Here is a 26,718-nt window from a genome sequence, read left to right as displayed (position 1 = left end):
CCCAGCTAAAAGTACCCATTGCACAATACACTATTTCATGTACCATATAGCACTGTATTTGCTTGCCTCGGCTTTCCATTTTAGTTTGTTTTATCTGTTTTAACTGACCAAAGATAAAAATATGTCAAAATGGTTTATATTTTGGGACATCTACTGTATGTAGACACTTCTGAAGAGATTTACTCTGGGGGATATTTACTAAAACCGGTGCACAAAGAATTTGGTGCAGTTGTGCATAATAACCAATCGGCTTCTAAGTATTGGCCCCTGTTCACACTGAATGCGACTTTTAATTTGTGCTACTTCACTTGAAGTAGCGTGATTTCAAAGCTGCAGGTCAGTGCAATTGCAGGTGCGACTTGCCTGACATTTGTGCCAACTCATGCACAGATGTTTATGCAAGTCGCACCTGAAATTGCAAAAAAATAGCGCAGGAATTTTTTTTTCAAATCGGTGCGACACCGCAAAGTTAGAGTCACGCCGAAATAAATGGTTCCATTGGCAAAAGTAGGGTGCGTGCACCTTGTCATGTGATTTGGAATTGTCAAATCACATGACAAATCGCACCAGCGGGAATGGGGGCTTAATGTCAAAGCTGAATTGGTCGTCACATGATCAGGAACCCATCCCACTGACTCCCTATCTTTACTAGAGAGCAGAAGCTGTCTATGAAAGCTCAGTCACTGTGTTAGGAGTGCACACGCTCTCAGCATAGAAACCTCAGCTATCTATGGATGCATACATATGCATTGTGGCCCTTAAAACACACCATTTTGCCACTGCGCAATTACATCTCCTTTATTTTGCATAAAAAACAAGCCGTTTACGGAGTAGTGACAGCCCCTGCATTACTTGGCATCACTGCTACGATAGCATATTTGCAGATGTTCCAAGCAAAGAGGGCAGGGAGGAGGCAGGACAAATAAACAGGTCTTTCAGTTTCTGCCTTTAACCACTTCAGCTCCGGAAAGTTTTACCCCCCTTAATCACTAGGCCATTTTTGCTATTTAGCACCGCACTACTTTAACTGGTAATTGCGCAGTCATGCAATGATGTAGCCAAACAATATTTATATCATTTTTTTTCACACAATTAGAGCTTTCTTTTGGTGATATTAGATTACCACTGGTGTTTTTATTTTTTATCATATAAACTAATAAAGATGGGAAAATTAAAAAAAAAACAATATTTTTGTACTTTCTGCAACAAAACCTATCCAATAAAAACCATCACATTTCTTTATAAATTTAGGCCAAAATGCGTTCTGTCTCAGGTAAAAAAAAAAAAATCACGTAAAGTGTAAATGGATTGGTTTGTGCGAAAATTATAGCATCTACAAATGATGGTAAATACTGTATAATGGAATTTTTATTTATTTATTTTTTTATACTAGTAATGGCAGTGATCAGCAACTTATAGTGGGGCCATGAAGCAATCTGACACTGGGTGGGAACTGACTGCCACTGACATCACCAATGACACTGATACAGTGATCAGTGCTAATACTATACACTGTCACTGTACTAATGACACTGGCTGGGAAGGGGTTAACCTCTAGGGGAAATGAAAGGGTTAAATGTGTGCTGGTTTTACCAGTAGATGTGGCTGACTTTTCTCCCTGCTTTTCAGAACATCAATAAAGCAGTATGGTATCTAAAAATATATCAAACCTGTACACTTGCCTCTCTGCACTGCAGATGTCCCCTATTGGCTCGAAGTCTGAGAACTGAGTAATCGCATGACTGCTGATCACTCAGTTCTCAGTCCTCTTTGAGCAGAGAGCTATGACTGTCAGCCGCCACTCTCTGCTCTGCCCCTCCAGCTCTGGAGCGCCAGGCTGGAGTGGGGACAGGAGTAACTGTCTCCAGCTCTCAGCAGCATGCAAAGAGGCGGAGACAGCTGCCAATCAGCCATCTGGTAGGCTCCTGACAATATTGTCAGAGTCCTTCCAGAGCATGAATTGCCTCTGTGATGCGTCACCGGAGTGCAAAAGTAAGTGCACTCCTGTGACTCAAAAGAGAAATATGGCCAAAAAAGCTTCGGCCATACTTTTCTTTTAAGTGTAATGAAGACCAGAATACTGAGTAAATTGGAACTTTATAATGGTTAAGAATTTCAAATTAGGATTAGATATAACTGTTGAAACTCCGTGTAAGAAATAGCATAAAGTGAATACAGCAAGTTATTTATTTCATCTATTTACATCGCCATGAAAGTGGTCCATTTAATTTAAATATTAATAGGCTTGCTGGTTAGATAAATACAGTAAACGGTATCAATGTCTGAAATTCCTACCTTTTCTAGAGAGAATGAAACTTTGGTTGCCTCCAGTGCTGCTTGTAAATCTAAAATATGAAATAGATAAAATTAAAACCCGCGCTGCTGGTGCTAAAAATAACTCAGTATTAGTGCAAAAACAAATTAATACAGCTGCTGTGCATCTAAGTAAATCTTAGAAACAATGGTGAAGTAAAATTAAAACAGCGCTAGTATTTCATATAGATATATATAACAATATTAATGGTGAATATATAAATGTAACACACATATATTTCCAAAACAATATAAAAATGTATAAAATTCTTATGTATATGTGTCCAATAAAGTGCAAGGTGATAAATATAAATAAAAACCAGCGGTATAGTGCAAGAATTGTATCAAACAGTCCTTAAATATTGTGTCCAAATAAAGTGCTCAGGTGCAGAAACCGATCGATCAAAACTGTGCTCATGTGAGCGACCAGGCCCTTTAGGTTCCCTACTCACCACAGATAAGAGTCTCGGACGCTTGATTGAATCATAGATGGTTTTGGCAACCCAGCTTATGATGAGAATAATTCCAGGAGTAAGTAGGAGTGAGTAGGGAACCTAGAGGGCCTGGTCACTCACATGAGCACAGTTTTGATCGATCGGTTTCTGCACCTGAGCACTTTATTTGGACACAATATTTAAGGACTGTTTGATACAATTCTTGCACTATACCGCTGGTTTTTATTTATATTTATCACCTTGCACTTTATTGGACACATATACATAAGAATTTTATACATTTTTATATTGTTTTGGAAATATGTGTGTTACATTTATATATTCACCATTAATATTGTTCTATATATCTAAATGAAATACTAGCGCTGTAAATCTAAAAGCCTGAAATTGAGGGTCAGAGATTAGATTGGCTTTTCATTCCTTTTAGGAGAGATCCCATGACCAAATGTTTGGGCAATAAGTGATAGGAGCTCCGATGGAGGAAGCTTGAATCAACATTTTCTGCAAGCCTTTTATTCCACACCTTCTGTTTGTCTATTATCCATTACAACAGAGGCTTTAACTGAGTTTTATGTTACCTTTTAAGTATACGTACACTTTGAGGAGAGTAATTTTCCCATTAAAGCAAAGTATCAAAGTATTTTACTATTCCATTCACCAACCCACTTATAACCTCCCCTGTGCTTCCCTGTCACTCCATAAGTCAATGTACTGTTCGTGTTTCCTTAGTGCTATGACACCATGCTCTAGCAGCATGGTGTCATAGCGGTTAGCATGTTTATTAGGGGTAGTGGTTCAAACTACCACCATTGGTTGAGGGATTCATCTGTAAGCTAGTTTGATAAGCAGGGGCTTATGTGAATGCTGGTGTGTACTAAGCAAAGTACTGCAACTGATCGCACAATACACACATTCAAGATGTATGGCATATTGGAGATAGTTGTTTCTTTGCTTTTAGGGGATTACACAGCCCTAATTATTACCCTTGGAGCACTGCATGGGCAGGTCTTTACAGTGATGTTCCATTCGTTTTTCTAAAGCTGTTGTCTCCATTGCTCACTTAACCAATACTCGCGCGACACTGTACCCAAAAAAAAATAGATGTCCTTTTTTTCCCCCACAAATAGTGCTTTCTTTTGGTGGTATTTGATTACCTGTGCAATTTTTTTATTTTTTGCGCTATAAACAAAAAGACAATTCTGGAAAAAAAATATATTTTTCACATTCTGTTATATAACTTTCACAATTTAAAAAAATGTAAAAATCAATTTTTTTCATCATTTTAGGCCAATTTCTATTCTGCTACAAACTAGCAATGGCGGCGATCAGCGATTTTTATTGGGAATGCGACATTGCGATGGACAGATCTGACCCCTAACTGACAGCCTAGGGGGTGTTTTATAACTGTGAGGGGGATGGGCTTGTAGAATCAACACAGACCTGTGATCCTAAATAGGAGGATCACAGGCGCTCTGTTCTGATTCCTGGGAGAATAACGGTCTGCTGTGTTTACAACAGCAGACCACTGTTCTTTCTCCACGAGGAGTGATCGCGGGTGCCCAGTGGCAATCGCAGCCACCTGCCCCGTGAATCAGCTTCCCCGCTGGCTAATGGGGGCGCCCGCACCGCCAGGATTGCTCCCGCGGATCACTGTACAGGTTCGCGCAGCCGAGCCAGCCTGCCGCAATATTCTGCGGCGGGCGGGCGGCAAGTGGTTAAAGTGTATGTCCAGCAAAAATTATTTTAGTTTTTACTTAGAGCGGTGAAGGATTAGAACTCACACTGCTATTCAGGGCTCCATTAGAGATATTTCCCCTCACTTGCCATCCTAGGGTTTCACTAGACAGAAGGGAAGAAAATAATACTTAATCCTGACTAACTCTAACACTGATGTCACACAGGAATACTGTCACTAGCTGCAACTCCCCAGTGACTGGATCCCTAATTAACCACTATTCTAATACAATCACTTACTAACCAGACCAGGAAGATGTCACTAGCAAAGGAGACTCAGCAGAGCTCCAGGCCAACAACGGAGCATTTTCCTAAAGGTAAGTGGAAGCCTCTTTTGGGTGATTCTGCAGGTGGTAGTGTGGTGCTAGCAGTAAAATTGCCATTTGACAGCCTTAGGGCTCATGAACACTACAGCTTCTAAATTTGAGTTTAGGAGCTTTTGGTGTTTTTTTGCCAAAACTCCTAAACTCCACTCTATTAAAGCCTGTGTGTCTATGCAATCATAGGCTTTTGCAAGAATTTGGAAGCTATTGCGGTTAGGGGAGGTTCAATCTCCCTCTCCTGAACATGGAAGAATCACATTCAGGATAGAAATGCTTTGACTGCCGGCGCAATTTTGCAGCGTTTTGCGGTTTCCCATAGCCGGCGGTCAACCTAGTCTGTGTGCACATGAGCCCTATAAGTCCCAGATGGGGAGTTGGAAATTATGAAAGCTTCAACTGTTTGACATGAAAACATTGTGTTTGATAAGCTGGGCCATTATTGACTGATGGGTGTTGATTAAAACTTCTAAAGTAATGGTAATGAAGCAGGACCTCTTTGATGGCATTCTTTTTCTCATTTTATTTACACTCTATACTTCTGATATTCTTTTATGTATATATATTTTCAAAGCTTTCTTTTCTTCTATTCCAAAATCACCTCTGAAATGGCGAAAAAAAAAAAAAAAATTACACACACACACAATAAAAGGTTGGCTCTGATCAAGTCCTACTTGGCTTACATGTTTAAATCACTAATCATTTTACTTTCATTTATGGCCAACTAATCCTGTTTTTTATGGATCCTTTGATTTAAATTGATTCTAACTTTCCTTTTTTTTTTTTGCCTCTGTCCTTTCCTCCTTTTTAATAGCTTTACTTTCCTGTTACTGCGAGGCTCTCTCAGAAGTGTTTCTTTGAATCTAAAACAGAGGAGTCAAACAGTGCTGAGATGTCATGTCAGATCACAGCCACCAGTAACGGGGAGGTAGATGGCGTGAACAAAAGCCTGCAGGCCATGATGAAGGGCTTCGGGAATATGTTCGACATGGGCGATGTGGGACCCGTCCTGCATTCTGGGATTCAAATAAACATGCAAGCCAAGCAGAACTCCTCCAAAACCACATCAGTCAGGAAAGGCAAGAAGATCAACATGGCTGTCGGCTTCAGTGATTTTGATTGGTCAGATGATAGCAGCGAATGAACAGTCAAGTCTATTGGAGAAGATGAAGCCAAACTATTTTTATTTCTTTGAACTTTATATCATGTGTGAAGCACAAGGCCTAAATTGTTTGACCTTTGTAATATATCTGCTATTGTAGACACACTTTCTAGGTCATTTGTCATTTTAATGTAGTTGTGTTTATGAACTTGAAACAAATTGTGTCATTTCCTGAGAACAAAAATATATCATTCAGTATGGTTTGTTTTAATGTTTGTGATGCCCAGTTTTGAAGGTTTTTACAGTTTTTTTTGGCATTGTATAAATGTATTTTTTCTGTGTATGGAAACACCCCCTAGTTCACAACACTTTTACTTGATTTCATTTTCTGCTGTAGTTTTATTTACTCTACATGAATAGCCTGCTGAAATTGGACGATTTGTTATCATGATAGGACTGTTGCTTTATTAACACCTGCATTGAGCAATATATATTTATTGTCTGGTATCGACACCAAAAAATGCTCATTTATTGATCCGACAAGGGTGAATTTAATCCGTTTTGTGATATTCTTTTTTTAAGGGGGTGTCCTTTGTGTTTCTAATACACTTGCATAGTTGGTAAAACAGTCTGTGAATTGTACATACTATTAAATATTCTTGAAATAAGCCATATATAAATAAAGTAATTTGCAGAAATGTAAGGGCCTTTGTTATACTGAGTGCTAAGAACATTAAACCAAGAAATTAAATTAAATAGAAACCAAAGACAAAGCTAGTTTTAAATCGGGCTAGATCTGTTGGGTTTTTTGTTTGTGTCCACACTGAGAGCTTACGTCCAGGAGATTTGACCGTAAGAGGAAATCTCCGCCTAGAGATAGAAACTCCAACCATTGACAGTTGTGACCAAAACAGATATCCTTATAAGTAAGTTCTCCCTGCCCACCTGTTCCGTCCACAACTGTAAAATATTGAATTTCCCCTCACGTTTCTACTAATGGTCAGCTGTCACTGAAGCAGGAACTGAGGGTGAATCCAACCTCAACCACCAACCACTCTATCAAAAAAAAAAAAAAAAAAAAATGTGGCTGGCACTCCACTTAAAGTATAACCAAGAAAAGCATGCACAACATTTGAATTGTAGACAGTGGCATTTGGTATTTATGCACTTTATGACCAGTTTCTGCTGGAAGATATATTTTTTATCTCTGCCTTTTGGATTGTGTACATTCAAATGTGTGCTGGAAGATTATCATCATGGTGTCACTATATAGTCATAGTACTATAGCTATTATTTAACTTCTTCGGTCATAATAAAAAACACTTTTCTCCTACCCCGTTCTTCCACACTTTCAAAATTAATTGGTTTTAGTTTTATATTCAATATATTAACAGAAAGTTGAGCTATTTACACATGTACATTTTACAAAAAAACTCATTATGACCCTCGAGGTCAAATGGCCTCTCAAATTCCACATATAGTTACATAGTAGTTGAGGTTGAATAAAGACATCAGTCCATCCAGTTCAACCTGTACAGGTGTGTGTGTGTGTGTGTCAGTGGGCTGATCATTTCCCATAACCCTGAATGTTGGGTTCTGTGAGATGCACGTCCAAGAGTCTTTTAAAAGTAGCCATACTTCCCTGCAGCTACCACCAATTGTGGAAGAGAGTTCCACATTCTCACCGCCTTTACAGTGAAGAACCCCTTACACAGCTTAAGGTTAAACCACCTCTCCTCTACTCTCAGGGTTTTATAAAGTGGTAGGATTATAGCTTTATCTCTGGAATATATCCCCTTCCTTATGCATGCTAATATTTTGCCGGCTTTAACAGTTGCAGCTTGACATTGCATGCTGTTACTTAGTCTACCTTCTACTAGAACCCCCCAAACCTTCTCCATTCTGGATATTCCCCCAGAGGTTCCCCCGAAATGCTAAATGTGTTGTATGTACTTAATGGGGGAGGGGAGTCAGTGGTACAATGCTATGGAAAACGTAAATAACCCTAGTTTAAACTTAACCCCCTTAATACTTATTAAAAGGTAAAGTGGGAAAACCATTCCAACAATTTACTGTACTGTATCCAAAAATGTTACTTTATTTTAGCAAAATGAAAACCACACATAGGTATAGGTTAAAAACATATAATGCACAATGCCTCTCTTTTTCTCCTGATCACAAATGTCCACATTGCACTAATCATCTTGCATATATTATATTAATACTATTATGGTAGTAATAGTGTAGGTGAACACCATACAATGTTTTAACCTATGTCTATGTGTGGTTAGAGTTTTGGTGTAGTTTTCTTTTTAATTTTGGTAAATTAATAAAGTAGCATATTTTTGGATACATATAGTGGGGATCGAAAATGTGGGCACCCCAGGTAAAAATTTGTATTAATGTGCATAAAGAAGCCAAGGAAAGATGGAAAAATCTCCAAAAGGTATCAAATTACAGATTAGTCATTCTTATAATATGTCAACGAAAGTTAGATTTTATTTCCATCATTTACACTTTCAAAATTACAGAAAACATAAAAATGGCGTCTGCAAAAGTTTGGGCACCCTGCAGAATTTATAGCATGCACTGCCCCCTTTGCAAGTCTGAGACCTGCCAGTGTCATGGATTGTTCTCAATCATCGTCTGGGAAGACCAATGTCAATCTCAAAGGTTTTAAATGCCCAGACTCCTCTGACCTTGCCCCAACAATCAGCACCATGGGATCTTCTAAGCAGTTGTCTAGAAAACTGAAACTGAAAATAGTTGACGCTCACAAAGCTGGAGAAGGCTATAAGAAGATAGCAAAGCGTTTTCAGATGTCAATATCCTCTGTTTGGAATGTAATTAAGAAATGGCAGTCATCAGGAACAGTGGAAGTTAAAGAAAGATCTGGAAGACCAAGAAGAATATCAGACAGAACAGCTCGCAGGATTGTGAGAAAAACAATTCAAAATCCACGTTTGACTGCATGATCCCTCCAGAAAGATCTGGCAGACACTGGAGTTGTGGTACACTATTCCACTATAAAGAGATACTTGTACAAATATGGTCTTCATGGAAGAGTCATCAGAAAAAAACCTCTTCTACGTCCTCACCACAAAAATCAGCGTTTGAACTTTGCAAATTAACATATAGACAAGCCTGATGCATTTTGGAAACAAGTTCTGTGGACTGATGAGGTTAAAATTGAACTTTTTGGCCGGAATGAGCAAAGGTACGTTTGGAGAAGAAGGGGCACAGAATTGAATGAAAAGAACCTCTGTCCAACTGTTAAGCATGGGGGTGGATCAATCATGCTTTGGGGTTGTATTGCAGCCAGTGGCACAGGGAACATCTCACGAGTAGAAAGAAAAATGGATTCAATAACATTTCAGCAAATTTTGGATGGTAACTTGATGCCATCTGTGAAAAAGCGTAAGTTAAATAGAGGATGGCTTCTACAAATGGATAATGATCCTAAACGCACCTCAAAATCCACGGGGGATTACATCAAGAGGCCTAAATTGAAGGTTTTGCCATGGCCTTCACAATCTCCTGACCTCAACATAATTGAAAATCTATGGATAGACCTTAAAAGAGCAGTGCGTGACAGACAGCCCAGAAATCTCAAAGAACTGGAAGACTTTTGTAAGGAAGAATGGGCAAAGATACCTCAAACAAGAATTGAAAGAATTAAAAGACTCTTGGCTGGCTACAAAAAGCATTTACAAGCTGTGATACTTGCCAAAGGGGGCAGTACAAAATAGTAACTCTGCAGGGTGCCCAAACTTTGGCAGACGCCATTTTTTTGTTTTCTGTTATTTTGAAAGTGTAAATGATGGAAATAAAATCTAACTTTTGTTGACATATTATAAGAATGACTAATCTGTAATTTGATGCCTTTGGAGATTTTTCCATCTTTCCTTGGCTTCTTTATGCACATTAATACAACATTTTACCTGGGGTGCCCAAACTTTCGATCCCCACTGTATGTATATTTTAAATACTAATAAATGGGTGGTTAGAGCTAAACTGTGGGATTTTAAAAAAAGAATACACTTACAGTGGGGTCTCTCTGCACTGCAAAGACTCATTAAGTCACAACCAGAACGATATTTGCATGGAGTTTGCATGTTCTCCCTGCGCTTGCCTGGCTTTCTCCACTTATTGAGGTTTCCTCCTACACTCCAAAATCATGCTGGTAAGGTAATTGGTTCAATTGGAAATTTGTTTGCCTTACCTCCTAAGTGCTCCAGGAAAAAAAAAGTTTATAGAAATACAATTAAAAATAAAGGCCAGGGGGATTATAATTTGTACTGCTTACCTCATTCCTTCCTCTTCTGGCAAGAATTTCAGTGTTCTTTTCTTCTCCCAGGCATTCCAGGTTGTGGGCAAGCCCTCACTGTCCTACGTACAATGCAGGACTGTTGATCTTTCATTGTACATGATGGCATCAGAATGCAACCACTGTCTGGAATAGCTTAAGGAAGAGGCTTTGGGGGACTGGTTGTAGAGCACGGTTGAAGCCTGCTGGAATGGGGAGAGAGGGAAGTATTAGGGCTCTTTCAAATGGGTGACCGGGGGGGGGGGGCAAAAAGAAGGCAGCTGACTTGCAGTTTTAACACCCCCCAGCTGCCCACTCAGCTGCTGCATTTTTAACTCAGTACAGAGTTTGACAGGTGACACTGCCTGTCAAACTTGCTTATTGAGTTCAATGGGGCCACACTGCAACTACGAGCCTTGTTCCCTGAATTTCAACCGTTTTGGAAAAAAAAAACAAAAACAAAAAAAAAACGATTTGCCGTGGCATAGGTCAATGATTAAAGGAAGCACTGTTATGTGTTTGGCATAAATGGTAGGCAACTGTGACCAGTGATGAAAAGGGGTCTGCAGTCTGTCTACACCGTGTTATCAGTGCAGGGAAATTCTGAAGAAGGCCATAACTGATCACAATTATTTTAATTCCTTTCACGTTTTGTTCAATAATAACATTCAATATTTTAAGCTTGTCTGCTTCACAGCAATTAAGAGCCGCAGGTCCTGGCAATACAGATTATGTTCTTTTGATACATTCCTCTAGCAATTGTCTTGTATTGAGCCATCCGTGTTAAAATGGGATTCATCAACACATTTCAATCCACGGATCTGTCATGCCGTATTAAGAGGAATTACAGCATATTTAAGCATTGTATTTCTGTAATCAGGCAGCTTCAATGCTCTTAATGAATTTCTACATTGCTTAAAATTGAAGAGAGCATATTTATTCTGGTTGTATTAGTAATAGAAGATTATCCACGGTTTCAGTATTACAGAACAAAGCAATTTACTGTCATTAGAAGGATTACTGTCTCCAGAGTGCAGCTAAACGTGGCGCATTATAATGAATATATCACATGTATAGGAATTGGAACCAATGGCAATACGGAAGTAATGGTCTATGACCCTATGATCTTTTCATTTTCAAGAATACATAATAAGTAACCTTGGACTATGTAAATGAAAACTTCACATTAGAGCAATTATTGTATACATAGCTACGTATATCTGCGGAGCCATCGTTCCTCTGCCACTTTCCTTTCTGACATCACCACCTGCTGACATCACAAAATCCAATTGTCACAGCTTAGTTTGAATGACAGAAGAGGAATGCCAGAACAATAAATGTAGTCCGGCAGTAGGATAGAGTATAAAAAATCACTTCTGTAGTGCAAGTTAACAGCATTAGGACAGATGAGTCTAGTGCACCAATATTATGCAAATTATGCCTGTATTTAATGTAAAGTCCAAGGATGTTTTGGGCTAGAGTCTTAAGGTTTTGATCAATGTTTTCATACAAGATTCACCCAGCTTTCACCGAAAATTAAAATGGCTTTAAATCCTATTCATTTTTTTTTTTTTTTTACTTGAAATCATCCCTTGCATTAAGGTAAAAATTATTTAGGCATTTGTTTTGCCCCCCCCCCTTTCTTATATACCTAACCCTTCATTGGATCCAGCACTGTGCACATCTGCAGCTCTTCTTTCCCCCACTTCCGTGTCTCACTGACTTTGCTGGGACACCATAAGCTATTGGCTCCCAAGGCTATCAATCAAAACCAGCGACAAGGGAGCGGTGGAAAGGATGAGCCCCGCTGTCTGTGTCAATGGACGCAGCAGGGCTCGGGAGCGAGCATGCACAAATGCCCCATGGGAAATGGCTTCCCCTGGGGGCACTGGACAGTAGCGCCAGTGGGGGACCCGCAAAGAGTAGGTTCAGGGCCGCTCTGTGCAATTCCATTGCAGAGAGTAGGTAAGTATAAGGATGTTTGTTTGTTTTTTTTTTAAATCCTTCATAATAACTTTAATTTTTCACACAATATTTTATTAGAAAATTAGCAAATCTTGGGTGAAAGTTGTATGAATCTTTGGTCAACTCATTGATAAATAAACTACTTAAAGAAGTTGTAAAGGCTTTTTTTTTTTAAAGTAGTTATACTTAACTGTATTGTGCAGAGCGGTCCTAAACCACCTCTTTTTGGGTCCCCCACCAGGGCTCCTGGCTGCTCCTATTCTCAGTGCGCCACCATAGGAAGCCACTTTCTATGGTGGCACACCTGTAGGCTTGCTCCTGAGCCGGCCTTTGTGCATCTATTGAGCTGCTGCAGATGGGCACAGTGCTGGATCAATAAAGGTAAAACAGTATTCTGGGTGGGGGGGGGGACAAGATGTAGATGGTTTTTAACCTAAAGCAGGTAATGCATTAGGTTAAAAAAAAAAAACATTATGGCTTTAGAACAACTGTAATGTATATCTATATTCAAGAACAAATATATAATATATTGCAGCTTACCAGTCCTTAGATGTGGTGGCTACATTAGTTTTCTTTTTTCCAAACAGTTTAAATTGGTTATAAAGTCAGTTTTTTTTTATCTTATTCGATTCTATGCATTAAGATAAAAAGCCTTCTGTGTGCAGCAGCCACCCTCAGCCCACCTAGTACTTACCTGAGCGCCCTCTCTATCTAGCGAAGTCCCCAAATGCCTCAGCCGTCCGGGACTTTCTCTCCTGATTGGCTGAGACACAGCAGCAGTCCCATTGGCCCCCACTGCTGTCAATCGAACTCCGTTAGCCAATCAAAAGAGAGAGAAGGGGGGCCAAATTGCAGCTCCATGTCTGAATAGATACACTGAGCTGCAGCTTGGCTTGGGTGCCCTCATAGCATGCTGCTTGCTGTGGGGGCACCCAACAGAAGGGAGGGGCTAGGAGCTCCAGCCAGGAACTCAGATCTGGGCTGCCCTGTGCAAAACCAAAAAAAATGAGACTTTACAATCACTTTAGGCTTTATTTTCACCTGGTAATCATACCAGTAACTCACTTTGTGTCCTAGGGTGACAACACTCACTAGAACTTATAAATGGTGGCTGTACTGTCCTCTTTTAGCAATACCCAACAATATAATACACCGTGGGGTAGATTTACTAAAAGTGGAGAGTATAAAATCTGGTACAGCTCTGCATAGAAACTGATCAGCTTCCAGTTTGTTTGTCAAAGCTCAATTGAACAAGCTGAAGTTAGAAGCTGATTGGCTACCATGCAGAGCTGCACCAGATTTTGCACTCTCTAGTTTTAGTAAATCAACCCCTCTGTAATGTACTGAACATTGTGCAAAAAACAAATAGCCCAAATTGTAAATTGTCCCAAAAAAACTGGAAAAACAATGTACAAATATTACAAATACCATTCAAAAAAAAAAAAACATTGCATGAAAAAATTCATAGTGTCCAGTGCTTTAATTTCTTAAATTAAAGTGTCATGTTCAATCAAAGTCATATATGCAAAAACGTGTCTAGTGCATTTCAATGAGGAATGTGCCTAATATAGTTAAACAAGCTCAGGTGCAACACAATTCATGTGCAAACAGTTCACCCTGGAAAAAGCGCTTGTGAGCCAAAAGATATCTGCAATCTGTGTGTCCATTTTGTGATCTCCTCGACCACAAACACTAGCTATTCACCAAACATTAGCAGTAAACTTTAGTTTTGTATCATGTATTACAATCTGCTTATTCCACCCAATAATTGGTTAACTCGGTTAATTTTCCTCCTCAAATCCACCCTCTCTTACCTCTAAACCAGGAGTCTCCCAACTTTCTAAGCAAAAGGCCAGTTTGCTGTCCTTCAGGCTTTGAGTGGGGGGGGGGGGGGGGCTGTGGCCAGTGGGAGTAGAAAATGCTTTGTCATCAGTGCCCCATCATTTGTTTTAATGGGAGGAGAAGTGCTCCATTGATGATGTCATTAGAGGAAACTGTGCCTCATAATTGGTGGAATAGTGCCCCAAGGGCCAGATAAAGGCAAGCAAAGGGCCATCATTTGGAGACCACTGCTCTAGACCAGGGGTCTCCAAATTACGGCCCGGAGGCCAGATGTGGCTCTTTGCTTGCCTTCATCTGGCCCTTGGGGCACCACCCCTCCTACTAACACCAATGATGGGAAACCATTCCTCTTACTGACAGCATCAAAGGGGCACTATTCCTTCCACTTACATCAATGATGGGACACCATTCCTCTCACTGATAGCACCAATAAGGCACTATTCCTTCCACTGACACCATTACTCTCACTGATCGCATCAAAAAGGCACTATTCCTTCCACTGACACCAATGATGGGATACCATTCCTCTCACTGATAGCATCAAAAAGGCACTATTCCTTCCACTGACACCAATAATGGGACACCATTCCTCTCACTGATAGCATCAAAAAGGCAATATTCCTCACATTAAAACCAATGATGTGGCATTTCTTGTTTCCACCGGCCACTAAAAAACCTGAAGGACAGTAAACTGTCCCTTTGCGTGGAAAGAGACCCTTGCTCTAGATCATCTACAGAGAACAAACAGATGCTGCATAGTGTAAAATCCTTTTATTTATATAAAACCACTAAAAACAAAATGCACTTACATTCGGATGTGTCTTGCCCTGACACTAAGGTGTATATTGCATGTTTATAGAGGTACTGTCATCTCCAGAAACACACAACAAGCTGTGAGCAGTACAGGCTCTCCTTGCGGGATTGTGTGTGTAAACAGAGCCGCACTACAGCTAATAGACATACTGTACATTCAAAACACATAAATAAATGCAGTATTAACCATGCACTGCCTATTCCACTACTTGATCCAGTGTTAACAACAACTTACATAAGTGTCTGTAAATATTGCAATATTCCACTATGGCTTGTTCTTCCACCAACCACTCCAAACTTGTGATGTTCTCTTCCCACCACCATGCGGGTACACCATCCAGACAACCAAGACTTCAAAGGATTACTATCGCTTATTAGGTATCCTCCAAATCGTTATGGGTATGGCAATATATACTTCCAGGGGGTACTGTTGGTTCCGTTTCAAAGTATCAAAAGACCACAAGAGAAGCCATATGTTTAATAAAAATTAAAATCTTAAGAAGTACAGGCAAAGGTATTTTGGCTGTACTTCTGCTATGGATCACAGGAGTGCAGTTCGTTGTGCGCTCCTGTGACTCAGGTTATCAGGTATTATTTAATGAGTGCATATTTAAACAGATTAAAAATATATTTGGAATTACATTACCATTTTAGGACTTATATGAAATTTTAGTGATTGGGTTTAGATCAGCGAAAGCAACTGATGTATATGGTTTAATTTCTTTTTAAGATTTCGGCCATGCACAGGCATTATTGGTAACCCCTTCCATTTCTGAATTTTCCATAGATGTTTGCTGGGATTGTGATCCTTAACTCGCTATGTTTTCAGGCTCGAACAGTCAACAATAACTTAGACCTACTCATTAGGAAACACTATAAGCTGACATACGTTGCTCAAGGAGGAATCTCCTCTGCCGCCTATTTTACTCAGGAAGCCATGGTACCTGCGGTTGCATATATACAATGGTGGGGTCAAACAGCGACTGCTTGTGATAGGATGCAGTCCCTCTTTGGATGGAAATTTCCCACCTGGCTCAGTCAATTTTTAAATTAATTTGGGCGAGACAGGCAGTGCTTGCAGGGCCAGCCACGGCTTGAATGTCAGCCGTTTCAGCAGGAAGATTACATTATCTGTTGCGGCTGCTGATTGAGACTGGTCACTGGCTTTATAAGGGAGGAATATTTTCTCTGCAACTGCATTCTGTAGGGAAAGCAGCTGAAATCACAGAAAAAAAAAAAAAAAAAAACCTTGACTTGTCTCTAGTAAAAAAAAAAAATGACTTTCACAATTGTGGACCCAAAATAGCAAAGATTTCGGATGGAAAAGGACTAGTATTCCTATATAATTTAATTTGAAGACTTTTTTTTTCTATGGGGTGCATTGACACTTGCTAGAGTTCTTTTTAAACATGTCATCTTTTTATTGTTGAGCTCCTTTTTTTTGTCAACCCCCCACTCCTTGATACGTAGTAGGACATTTTCATGAAGCCTCAATTTCCATTAAATCGGCCTCGATGGCCACAGTAAAAATAATATTAGCTTAATGATAACCATTAGAACCGATAAATGTGACCTCAGTGTTACATTTCTTGCTATTAGATATCTACATGCAATTAGAAGTGAGTGGCAACAGGGACGTGATACGGACTTTGAACACGCGGCTTTTAGCATATGCATCTACTTATGCCATGCAAAAATGCACCGTACATATATTTTTAACCGCCACTTAATGGAAATCTATCACTGCTGATAGGAATGACAGCGATCACAATTCTGTGTTTTATTTTTCTGAATGCATAATTGGATAATCATAGTAAAAAGCAATTATTGGGAATAACAGAGGACCTTAGTGGTTCAGGCACATGTAGATAAGCGCTAACCCCCCCCAGGCGAAGACATCAGGACAAGGGAGAATAATGTATTTCAACAGTGAACTTGGCCTTGTCTTTCCTTTGCTAGAGAATTCACATCTCTCTTTTTTCTTCCACTTTTGCTCCTTAAAACCCCAGATAAAAAAAAAAGTAATAAACAAAAATGTGTATTTCTGCACATTTGTTTTGTAATTAGGCCTCCAGCTAGAAAACTTTTCACATGGCGTTCCATTTTTACCACATTCCAAGCTCTTAAGCTGGCTATACACTGCTTTAATTGTGGCCAATTTCCGGTTTATCATAGATGGGGGAATCTATGGACTTTCTTGTTCATCTCCTTGAGCTGAACGAGAGAACTATTTATGTGTATGTTTAGATTTAGTCCTCATGATATACTCTATATTGTCAAAAATATTGAGACACCTGCCTTTACACGCACATGAACTTTTGCAGAAGTGGTAGCTGCAAATACAGTGAAGGAGTTTAAGCATGCATGGGATAGGCATAAGGCTATCCTTCATATAAGTCAGGGCCAGGGACTATTCATAGGATTCAGATATATTGGGCAGACTAGATGGGCCAAATGGTTCTTATCTGCCGACACATTCTATGTTTCTAATAGTATCCCAGTCTTAGTCCGTAGGGTTCAGTATTGAATTGGCCCACCCTTAACAGCTTCAACTCTTCTGGGAAGGCTGTCCACAAGGTTTAGGAGTGTACCTGTGGGAATGTTTCACCATTCTTCCAGAAGCGCATATATGAGGTCAGGCACTGATGTGGACGAGAAGGCCTGGCTCAAAGTCTCTGCTCTTATTTATCCCAAAGGTGTTCTATGGGGTCGACGTCAGGAATCTGCATGCCAGTCAAGTTCCTCTACTCCAAACTCGATCATCCATGTCTTTATGGACCTTGCTTTGTGCACTGGTCCAAATCATTTGGTGGAGGGAGGGATTATGCTGCATGGTTGTTTTTCAGGGGTTGGGCTTGGCCCCTTAGTTTTCAGTGAAGGGAACTCTTAAGGCATCAGCATACCAAGACATTTTGGACAATTTCATGCTCCCAACTTTGTGGGAACAGTTTGGAGATGGCCTCTTCCTGTTCCAATATGACTGAATACCAGTGCACAAAGCAAGGTCCATAAAGACATAGATGAGCGGGTTTAGGGTGGAGGAACTTAACTGGCCTTAACTAATAACTGGAACTTAACTGACAGAACACCTTTGGGATGAATTAGAGCAAAGACTGCGAGACAGGCCTTCTCTCCAACGTCCATGCCTGACCTCACAAGTGCGCTTCTGGAAGAATGGTCAAACATTCCCATAGACACACTCCTAAACCTTGTGGACAGCCTTCCCAGAAGAGTTGAAGCTGTCATAGCTGTAAAGGGTGGGCCAACTCAATATTGAACTCTGAAGACTGGGATGCCAGTAAAGTTCATGTACGTGTAAAGGCAGGCGTCCCAATACTTTCACTATATTGTCATGTACACTACAGTGCCTTGCGAAAGTATTCGGCCCCCTTGAACTTTTCGACCTTTTGCCACATTTCAGGCTTCAAACATAAAGATATAAAACTGTAATTTTTTGTGAAGAATCAACAACAAGTGGGACATAACCATGAAGTGGAACGAAATGTATTGGATATTTCAAACTTTAACAAATAAAAAACTGAAAAATTGGGCGTGCAAAATTATTCAGCCCCTTTACTTTCAGTGTAGCAAACTCTCTCCAGAAGTTCAGTGAGGATCTCTGAATGATCCAATGTTGTCCTAAATGACTAATGATGATGAATAGAATCCACCTGTGTGTAATCAAGTCTCCGTATAAATGCACCTGCACTGTGATAGTCTCAGATGTCCGTTTAAAGCGCAGAGAGCATCATGAAGAACAAGGAACACACCAGGCAGGTCCGAGATACTGTTGTGGAGAAGTTTAAAGCTGGATTTGGATACAAAAAGATTTCCCAAGCTTTAAACATCCCAAGGAGCACTGTGCAAGCGATAATATTGAAATGGAAGGAGTATCAGACCACTACAAATCTACGAAGACCTGGCCGTCCCTCTAAACTTTCAGCTCATACAAGGAGAAGACTGATCAGAGATGCAGCCAAGAGGCCCATGATCACTCTGGATGAACTGCAGAGATCTACAGCTGAGGTGGGAGACTCTGTCCATAGGACAACAATCAGTCGTATACTGCACAAATCTGGCCTTTATGGAAGAGTGGCAAGAAGAAAGCCATTTCTTAAAGATATCCATAAAAAGTGTCGTTTAAAGTTTGCCACAAGCCACCTGGGAGACACACCAAACATGTGGAAGAAGGTGGTCTGGTCAGATGAAACCAAAATCTAACTTTTTGGCAACAATGCAAAACGTTATGTTTGGCGTAAAAGCAACACAGCTCATCACCCTGAATACACCATCCCCACTGTCAAACATGGTGGTGGCAGCATCATGGTTTGGGCCTGATTTTCTTCAGCAGGGACAGGGAAGATGGTTAAAATTGATGGGAAGATGGATGGAGCCAAATACAGGACCATTCTGGAAGAAAACCTGATGGAGTCTGCAAAAGACCTGAGACTGGGACGGAGATTTGTCTTTCAACAAGACAATGATCCAAAACACAAAGCAAAATCTACAATGGAATGGTTCACAAATAAACATATCCAGGTGTTAGAATGGCCAAGTCAAAGTCCTGACCTGAATCCAATCGAGAATCTGTGGAAAGAACTGAAAACTGCTGTTCACAAACGCTCTCCATCCAACCTCACTGAGCTCAAGCTGTTTTGCAAGAAGGAATGGGCAAAAATTTCAGTCTCTTGATGTGCAAAACTGATAGAGACATACCCCAAGCGACTTACAGCTGTAATCGCAGCAAAAGGTGGCGCTACAAAGTATTAACCTAAGAGGGCTGAATAATTTTGTACGCCCAATTTTTCAGTTTTTTATTTGTTAAAAAAGTTTGAAATATCCAATAAATTTCGTTCCACTTCATGATTGTGTCCCACTTGTTGATTCTTCACAAAAAATTACAGTTTTATATCTTTATGTTTGAAGCCTGAAATGTGGCAAAAGGTCGAAAAGTTCAAGGGGACCGAATACTTTTGCAAGGCACTGTATATCTTGGCATGGTATTACACAAGGCAGAGACAAGTCTGGAAAGACTCATTCAACTGGCAATAAGCTCAGACCTCACAGCATATCACCCAGCTGTCACTCATTTGGAAAGAAATCCTTATGTCTGTCTTTCTTCTTCAGTTGTGCCTCTTTTTTGGTTTGATGTGTAGACCTGTGTTATAACACGCTATTCTTTTCATTGAACTTCTTAACAATTATATTTGCTATTTTGAAAAACTTGCATGAAGCAATAATAGCAGTGAAAAGCACACTTGTGGGTTTTACAATTTCTTTTTTTTTTTTTTTTTTATAGTACTTGTATTCTGCATAACTGGGGGTGTCCACATACCTTGTACTTAAAGGCTCCCCTCTTTCTCATAGAAAAATATCATGACTGCGCTAATTTTGCCAATAAAAAATAAATGTACTTAGTGGTTTAAACTTAATGCTGCATTAGATGCATGTTAGGCCAAGGACAGCAAAGCATAGTTGCCAATATCTTTAAAGTATGTAGGCCAACCAAAAATGTAAATCTTCGCTCCGACCATTTTTGTTTTATACAGTTAGGCTGGCCATAGACTGAGCAAATTTCTTTCCTACAACCACTGGTTACATGAAAGACATTCTCTCGATTTCCCCCATTGCTAGCAGCTATAACAACCACTAGCAATAATCGCATGTAAACTCTGGTAGGCTGGTTGTACGTCAACTTGGGTACACTCAGCCTGTTTATAAATGGTTTGAATCTCAGCTGGTTCGAACCGTCTATGGCTGCCTTAAGGCTTACCATAACAGGTTTGTGCATCTCTTAGTAAACCCACTGGGAAGATTTTCCCTTACTCCCTCTCGCTTAATGCCCATATAATAAAAGATAGATTCTACCACTGCCCAGTGTAGTAAACGCATGTCTTTGTCCTGGTGTCTTCAAAAGGTTGCCTATAGCTTTCTGTGCTGACAAGATAGTAAGGGGAATTATCCAGTGAAGGACACAAATGACACTAAAAAACCCAACAGAGTCTCAAACCCTTAGGCCAGCCATACATGGTTCAAACCTTAGAGATTCGAATTGGTAATGGCCAGGCTGAATGTACCAAGTTGGTCAATTGAGTACAACCAGCTTGGGTACAACCAGCCTGCTGGATTCTCTTACGATTATCTTACGCATGCTAAACTTAAAGTTAAACTTAAAGAGGTAAAGCATGTTAAACATTGTCCTCTTCTATGTTGTAATATACAAGGTTGATCACGCCTGTTCCTGTGACCCCCTGTGTCTGCTAACCACGATAAGCATGGCTGCTGATCCATGATACTGTGGTCAGTTTATCTACCTCTGTCATCCTGCTGCTCTTCCTCTCCCCTTCCTTCCCTGCCTGTCACCTCAGAAGTCTGTGTGTGAGCCATCTCCTTTGCTCCCCCCCCCCCCAGATTTTTTCATGTAGCAGTAAAATTTGTGATTCAAATTCCTGCCAAGCCCTCTGTGATAATAAGATGTAGTACACAGTGTGTGTGTGTGTTTTTTTTTTTTTTTTTTTTAAATTCTGCAGCTAAATAACTTTTTTCACATCGGCTATGGACGGTCACGTGACTGCCCGGCTGACGTCAGAGGGGAAACTTAGCCCTTCCCACTATTTCTTAGATTGGGGGAATGTAAGCGGTGGGCGGTCATGTGACTGCACATCTGCAATTTAAAAAAAAAAGGTGTTTAGCTGCAGAATTTAAAAAAAAAAAAAACACACACACACACTGTGTAGTACTTCTTGTTATTACAGAGGGGCTGTCAGGAATTGGAATAACTGAGTCTACAACGGTTTTCTCAGCGGGGGATTGATCCGCCGATCCCCCGCTGAGCAGGCGAATGGCAGCTCTGTCTCCGCGCTGTGTGCGGAGGCAGAGCTGTCAGGTCCCGCTGTTCTCTATGGGGAATTGGATGGGGACGGACCGCCTGTCCATTCTCATCCGATCGAATCCTCTGGACGGATGGATAATAGGGTTTCCATCCGTCCAGATTTGACAGACCGGATCGGATCTGATGTCAGCTGACATGTCTCCGCTGACATCTGATGCCCCATAGAGATGCATGGGGCATCTGTTCAGATCCGCCTGAAAAACTGACAGGCGGATCTGAACGGTTCGCTAGTGTGAAAGGAGCCAAAATGTTAAAGTGGGTACAGAGGATACAGTGTTCACAGAAAGGTAAGGTAAATGAAACAACATGTGACGTCCAGCAGACGTCACATGACGAAACGCGTAGGGCGGAGTCGTAACGTCAATACGTCACTTCCGGTTTCGGAGCCTGGGCCGTGGAACGCGGAAGCTTCCCGGCCATCACCGCTGATCCTAGACAGCCTCAAACGTGAGTCTTTATGCTCTCTCTTCCACGCTACAGATATACATTACATCATGGGGTTTCTTTCTTCTAACCTGAGGTACTAAAAGCCTGGTTTGACCCACTGGAGAACCCCGGAAGAAACCGACCATCTTTTTCCTCAAGTACAGGTCGTATATCTAGGGGCGACATCTAGTGGATGTACAACAGAATTGCAACCCCATTTTTATTTATCACTTTCTCTCATTCAATTTAGCACTTTTTTTCACTTAAGTGGTATTACAAACTCCACGCACAGCACGGATGAATTTATGTTCACTGTTTTATGCAATTTTTCATTTATGAATTTAACTTATTTTCTGTCAACTGTTATCACTAAATAAATGCACATTGGGAACCCATTATTTCTTACTCGTTTAGTATATGCAGCACAGCACTTGCACTTTACTGAGTTGCACCTTATGGGCCCAGTTTATTAACCAGCTAACTTGGTCACACCACAAATCACTAGTGCACTTTATTTTTAAACTAAATGGTTTTTTATGACACAATTTTTATTGGCACTTTGTTTTAAGTTGGCACATACAATAAGCACTTATTCACTTTAAGGTAGCGCCGTTACAACCTCCTTTCATACATTCTAACCCCTTGTGGGTTTGGTTGTTGGCAGCTTACACCTTCACTATTGTCTAAGGTCTTCACTCCATAGCGCTGGTCACCCCTACCTTTCTAATGAAACAACATGACCACAAGCTCATCTCATGTCCCGCCCAACAGCAAGTAACAGTGAAAGATATGTTCATTAGTTATGGAATGAACTACTCTAGCACAGTTGCAACTGTAAAGTATTAGAATTTCACGTATTGCCTGGGATTATTATTTAATTTCTGATATACAGTATATAAATAAATTGCACATTACACTAAATAGAAGTGAAACACTAAACATGATTAATCACAATACGTGTAAATATACAAATGGGTTGGCACCCCAGTGGTACAAGGACAAGATTAGATCTTGTGGTATGGTATGGCTAATGTAATATCTCCTTTGTCTAGTTAATGAAAAGTAAAAATGAGGTCCTACAAAAAAATGGAGCAGTACTCAACTTCAAAAGTACAACTCTTCAAAAAAATTGCATGATTAAATGTAAACTGATTGGAATTTTGAACAGGCACCCACACATTAAACCTCTTTCTATCTCTTGGAAACACAAGTGGAATGTTCTCTTGAAGTTTGTCTTTACCCACTACTAAGGTAACAAAGGTAGAGTTGTTCTTTGGCAGCAAGAGTGCCAAAATATTTATTTCTTCCCTAATATTGAGAATCTTTCAAAAGGAGGGGAGAATAAACATCTCTTAGCTGCCTTAGACAGTACTTGGATGGAATTTTGGAAGGTGGTGCAGATATGTAAGCACATAATTTACCTTAGTAATAACAATGTATAATTGAAATATCTGTTCTGAAGGACTTGACCTCAGTGGTTAAACTTTACTTTACTTTTTTTGTGCATTGTGAATGCTATGACAGATCTCAAATAGCGATGCCTAAAACAATGTTCTTGTTTTCCTCCTCTCATACAGCTGCTGCCTTCATTTGATATATGCTCATGGACAGAAGAAGACGTGGTAAGGTTTCTATAGAGCATTTCAAGGTGTGGCTAAATTAATTTGTCAGTTCACTGTATCTAATCTTCTGAAATTGTAGTGAATAATATTTCAGGGTAGGCCAGCCGTCACGCCTCATATAGTGGTGCCCAAGGTTAAAAGAACTAAAGGTACCTGATTAGTTTCCTAGAAATGACTCTCAATCAATAATTTATCTATATAGTGCATATTAAGCAAGCACTCCAACAGTGCACATAGCATCAGCCTAATGAGCAGTGACCAATAGGAATCCACTGTTAATTTTGCAACCTCCCTAACTAATGGATGGTGTTCATATGTATCTACTAATTTGCACCTAGGTCAGATGGGAAACGTTTGCATCTTTCAGATTATATGAGAATTTGATTTGGTGTATCAGGACCTTAGAATTTTTGGATATGTCTGGTCTAAAACATTTTATTTGAATATTTAGGCCTTAAAAATATAAGTAAGAGGTCAAATATTTGTTTTATCTTTAATGTCTGGGTAATTTAAAATAAATAGGAAAATAGCTAAATACACAATTGAAATTTATAAATGGTTGCGGTTTGCCTACTTTTTCAGTGAGATACTGGCTGTGCGACCCTGTCATTGCCATACAGTCCCTGTTAATAACCCCCCCCCCCCCCTTTGCCCCAAGCCTGCATATGTGCTCTGCAAACTCACTCAACCCTACTGGGGGCTCTAGAATCATACAGAGCTCATACTCCTGACTAACTCTCCTTAGTCAAAAAAAATGTTTTTGTGGGGATAATTGGTTGTGAAAACTACACAAAAATAAATATCAATTACATGTGATTAAAATACATATTTTTATTGGTTCATTACATTGGAAATATGATATAAATGTTCTCTCTAAATTAAGAGGGTAAAGGGTTCAATTGGAATTACTGTATACTTTAACAAATAACAGATGAATTGCCCCATACCTCCATAAATAATGTCTTGTTCAAGTTATTAGAGATATAAGTCCTATTTCCAAAACATATTCTTTTTCTGCACATGTATCCAACATGTTTCCAGGAACAATGTCCACTTTTTGAAGGACTCACGTGCACTCATATATAGTATATCTCATATACAAAATGTCTGTCCCCAATGCCCATTGAACCATTTAAAAATGATAATGTTATTCTATTAGATTTAATTTTTGTGTTTAAATTTGGGATATGGTGGATATTGGAGTCAATAGGAGTGCAGAGCTTGTTTACCAGGAGGATTTAGACAGTCAGCTGGGTGGCACTGGATAGGGGACATGTTAGTGTAGGACTGGGATTGAGAGCTAAAGTCTGGGGGACTATAAAGAGTAGTTACACCTTAAATACTATGTCATGCAGTACTAGGTTTCCTGTGTTAAAAATACAATTGGAGATTAGCCAACCATAAAGGGACAGTACATTTCTAGTTCAGATTTGAAAATGAAAGAAAATATTGAATATTTTTATTTTCATTATAGAATGATTATACAGTGGTGATCGAAAGTTTGGGCACCCCAAGTAAAAATGTGTATTAATCTACATAAAGAAGCCAAGGAAAGATGGAAAAATCATCAAAAGGCATCAAATTGCCATATAATATGTCAACAAAAGTTAGATTTTATTTCCATCATTTACACTTTCAAAATTACAGAAAACAAAAAAATGGCGTCTGCAAACGTTTGCAGAGTTAATATGCAGAGTTAATATCTTGTACTGTCCCCTTTGGCAAGTATCACAGCTTGTAAACCCTTTTTGTAGCCAGCCAAGAGTCTTTCAATTCTTGTTTGAGGTATCTTTGCCCATTCTTCCTTACAAAAGTCTTCCAGTTCTTTGAGATTTCTGGGCTGTCTGTCACGCACTGCTCTTTTAAGGTCTATCCATAGATTTTCAATTATGTTGAGGTCAGGAGATTGTGAAGGCCATGGCAAAATCTTCACTTTACGCCTCTTGATGTAATCCCCCGTGGATTTTGAGGTGTGTTTAGGATCATTATCTATTTGTAGAAGCCATCCTCTCTTTAACTTTGGCTTTTTCACAGATGGCATCAAGTTACCATCCAAAATTTGCTGAAATTTTATTGAATCCATTTTTCCTTCTACTCGTGAGATGTTCCCTGTGCCACTGGCGGCAATACAACCCCAAAGCATGATTGATCCACCCCCATGCTTAACAGTTGGACAGAGGTTCTTTTCATTAAATTCTGCGCCCTTTCTTCTCCAAACGTACCTTTGCTCATTCCGGCCAAAAAGTTTGATTTTAACCTCATCGGCCCACAGAACTTGTTTCCAAAATGCATCAGGCTTGTCTATATGTTCATTTGCAAAGTTCAAACGCTGATTTTTGTGGTGAGGACGTAGAAGAGGTTTTCTTCTGATGACTCTTCCATGAAGACCATATTTCTACAAGTATCTCTTTACAGTGGAATAGTGTACCACAACTCCAGTGTCTGCCAGATCTTTCTGGAGGGTTTGTGCAGTCAAATGTGGGTTTTGAATTGTTTTTTTCACAATCCTGCGAGCTGTTCTGTCTGATATTTTTCTTGGTCTTCCAGATCTTGCTTTAACTTCCACTGTTCCTGATGACTGCCATTTCTAATTACATTCCGAACAGAGGATATTGACATCTGAAAACACTTTGCTATCTTCTTATAGCCTTCTCCAGCTTTGTAAGCGTCAACTATTTTCAGTTTCAGTTTTCTAGACAACTGCTTAGAAGATCTCATGGTGCTGATTGTTGGGGCAAGGTCAGATGAGTCTGGGCATTTAAAACTTTTGAGATTGACATCACATGCCATGACACTGGCAGGTCTCAGCCTTGCAAAGGGGGCCGTGCATGCTATAAATTCTGAAGGGTGCCCAAACTTTTGCAGACGCCATTTTTTTGTTTTCTGTAATTCTTAAAGTGTCAATGATGGAAATAAAATCTAACTTTT

The 26,718-nt window shown here is 39.8% G+C and overlaps 1 protein-coding gene across 2 annotated transcripts in view; it reads left to right on the top strand.

Moving 5' to 3' along the window:
- MAP3K20 (mitogen-activated protein kinase kinase kinase 20) overlaps positions 1-26,718 on the top strand; it is a gene marked incomplete at its 5' end in the record, with an annotated part of 211,727 nt that overhangs the window by 124,278 nt on the left and 60,731 nt on the right. Inside the window, one exon of one of the 2 annotated variants that reach the window (XM_082260669.1) lies at positions 23,746-23,790. In XM_082260669.1, coding sequence (XP_082116795.1) covers positions 23,746-23,790 — 45 coding nt within the window. Of the gene's footprint in view, positions 1-5,636; positions 6,628-23,745; positions 23,791-26,718 lie in introns of those variants that run through there. The other variant, XM_082260670.1, reaches the window with a different exon arrangement.

Source organism: Pelophylax lessonae, assembly GCF_965119305.1.
Source record: "Pelophylax lessonae genome assembly, chromosome: 6".
In the NCBI taxonomy this organism is placed as follows: domain Eukaryota; kingdom Metazoa; phylum Chordata; class Amphibia; order Anura; family Ranidae; genus Pelophylax; species Pelophylax lessonae.
This window is presented reverse-complemented; position numbering and strand designations above follow the sequence as displayed.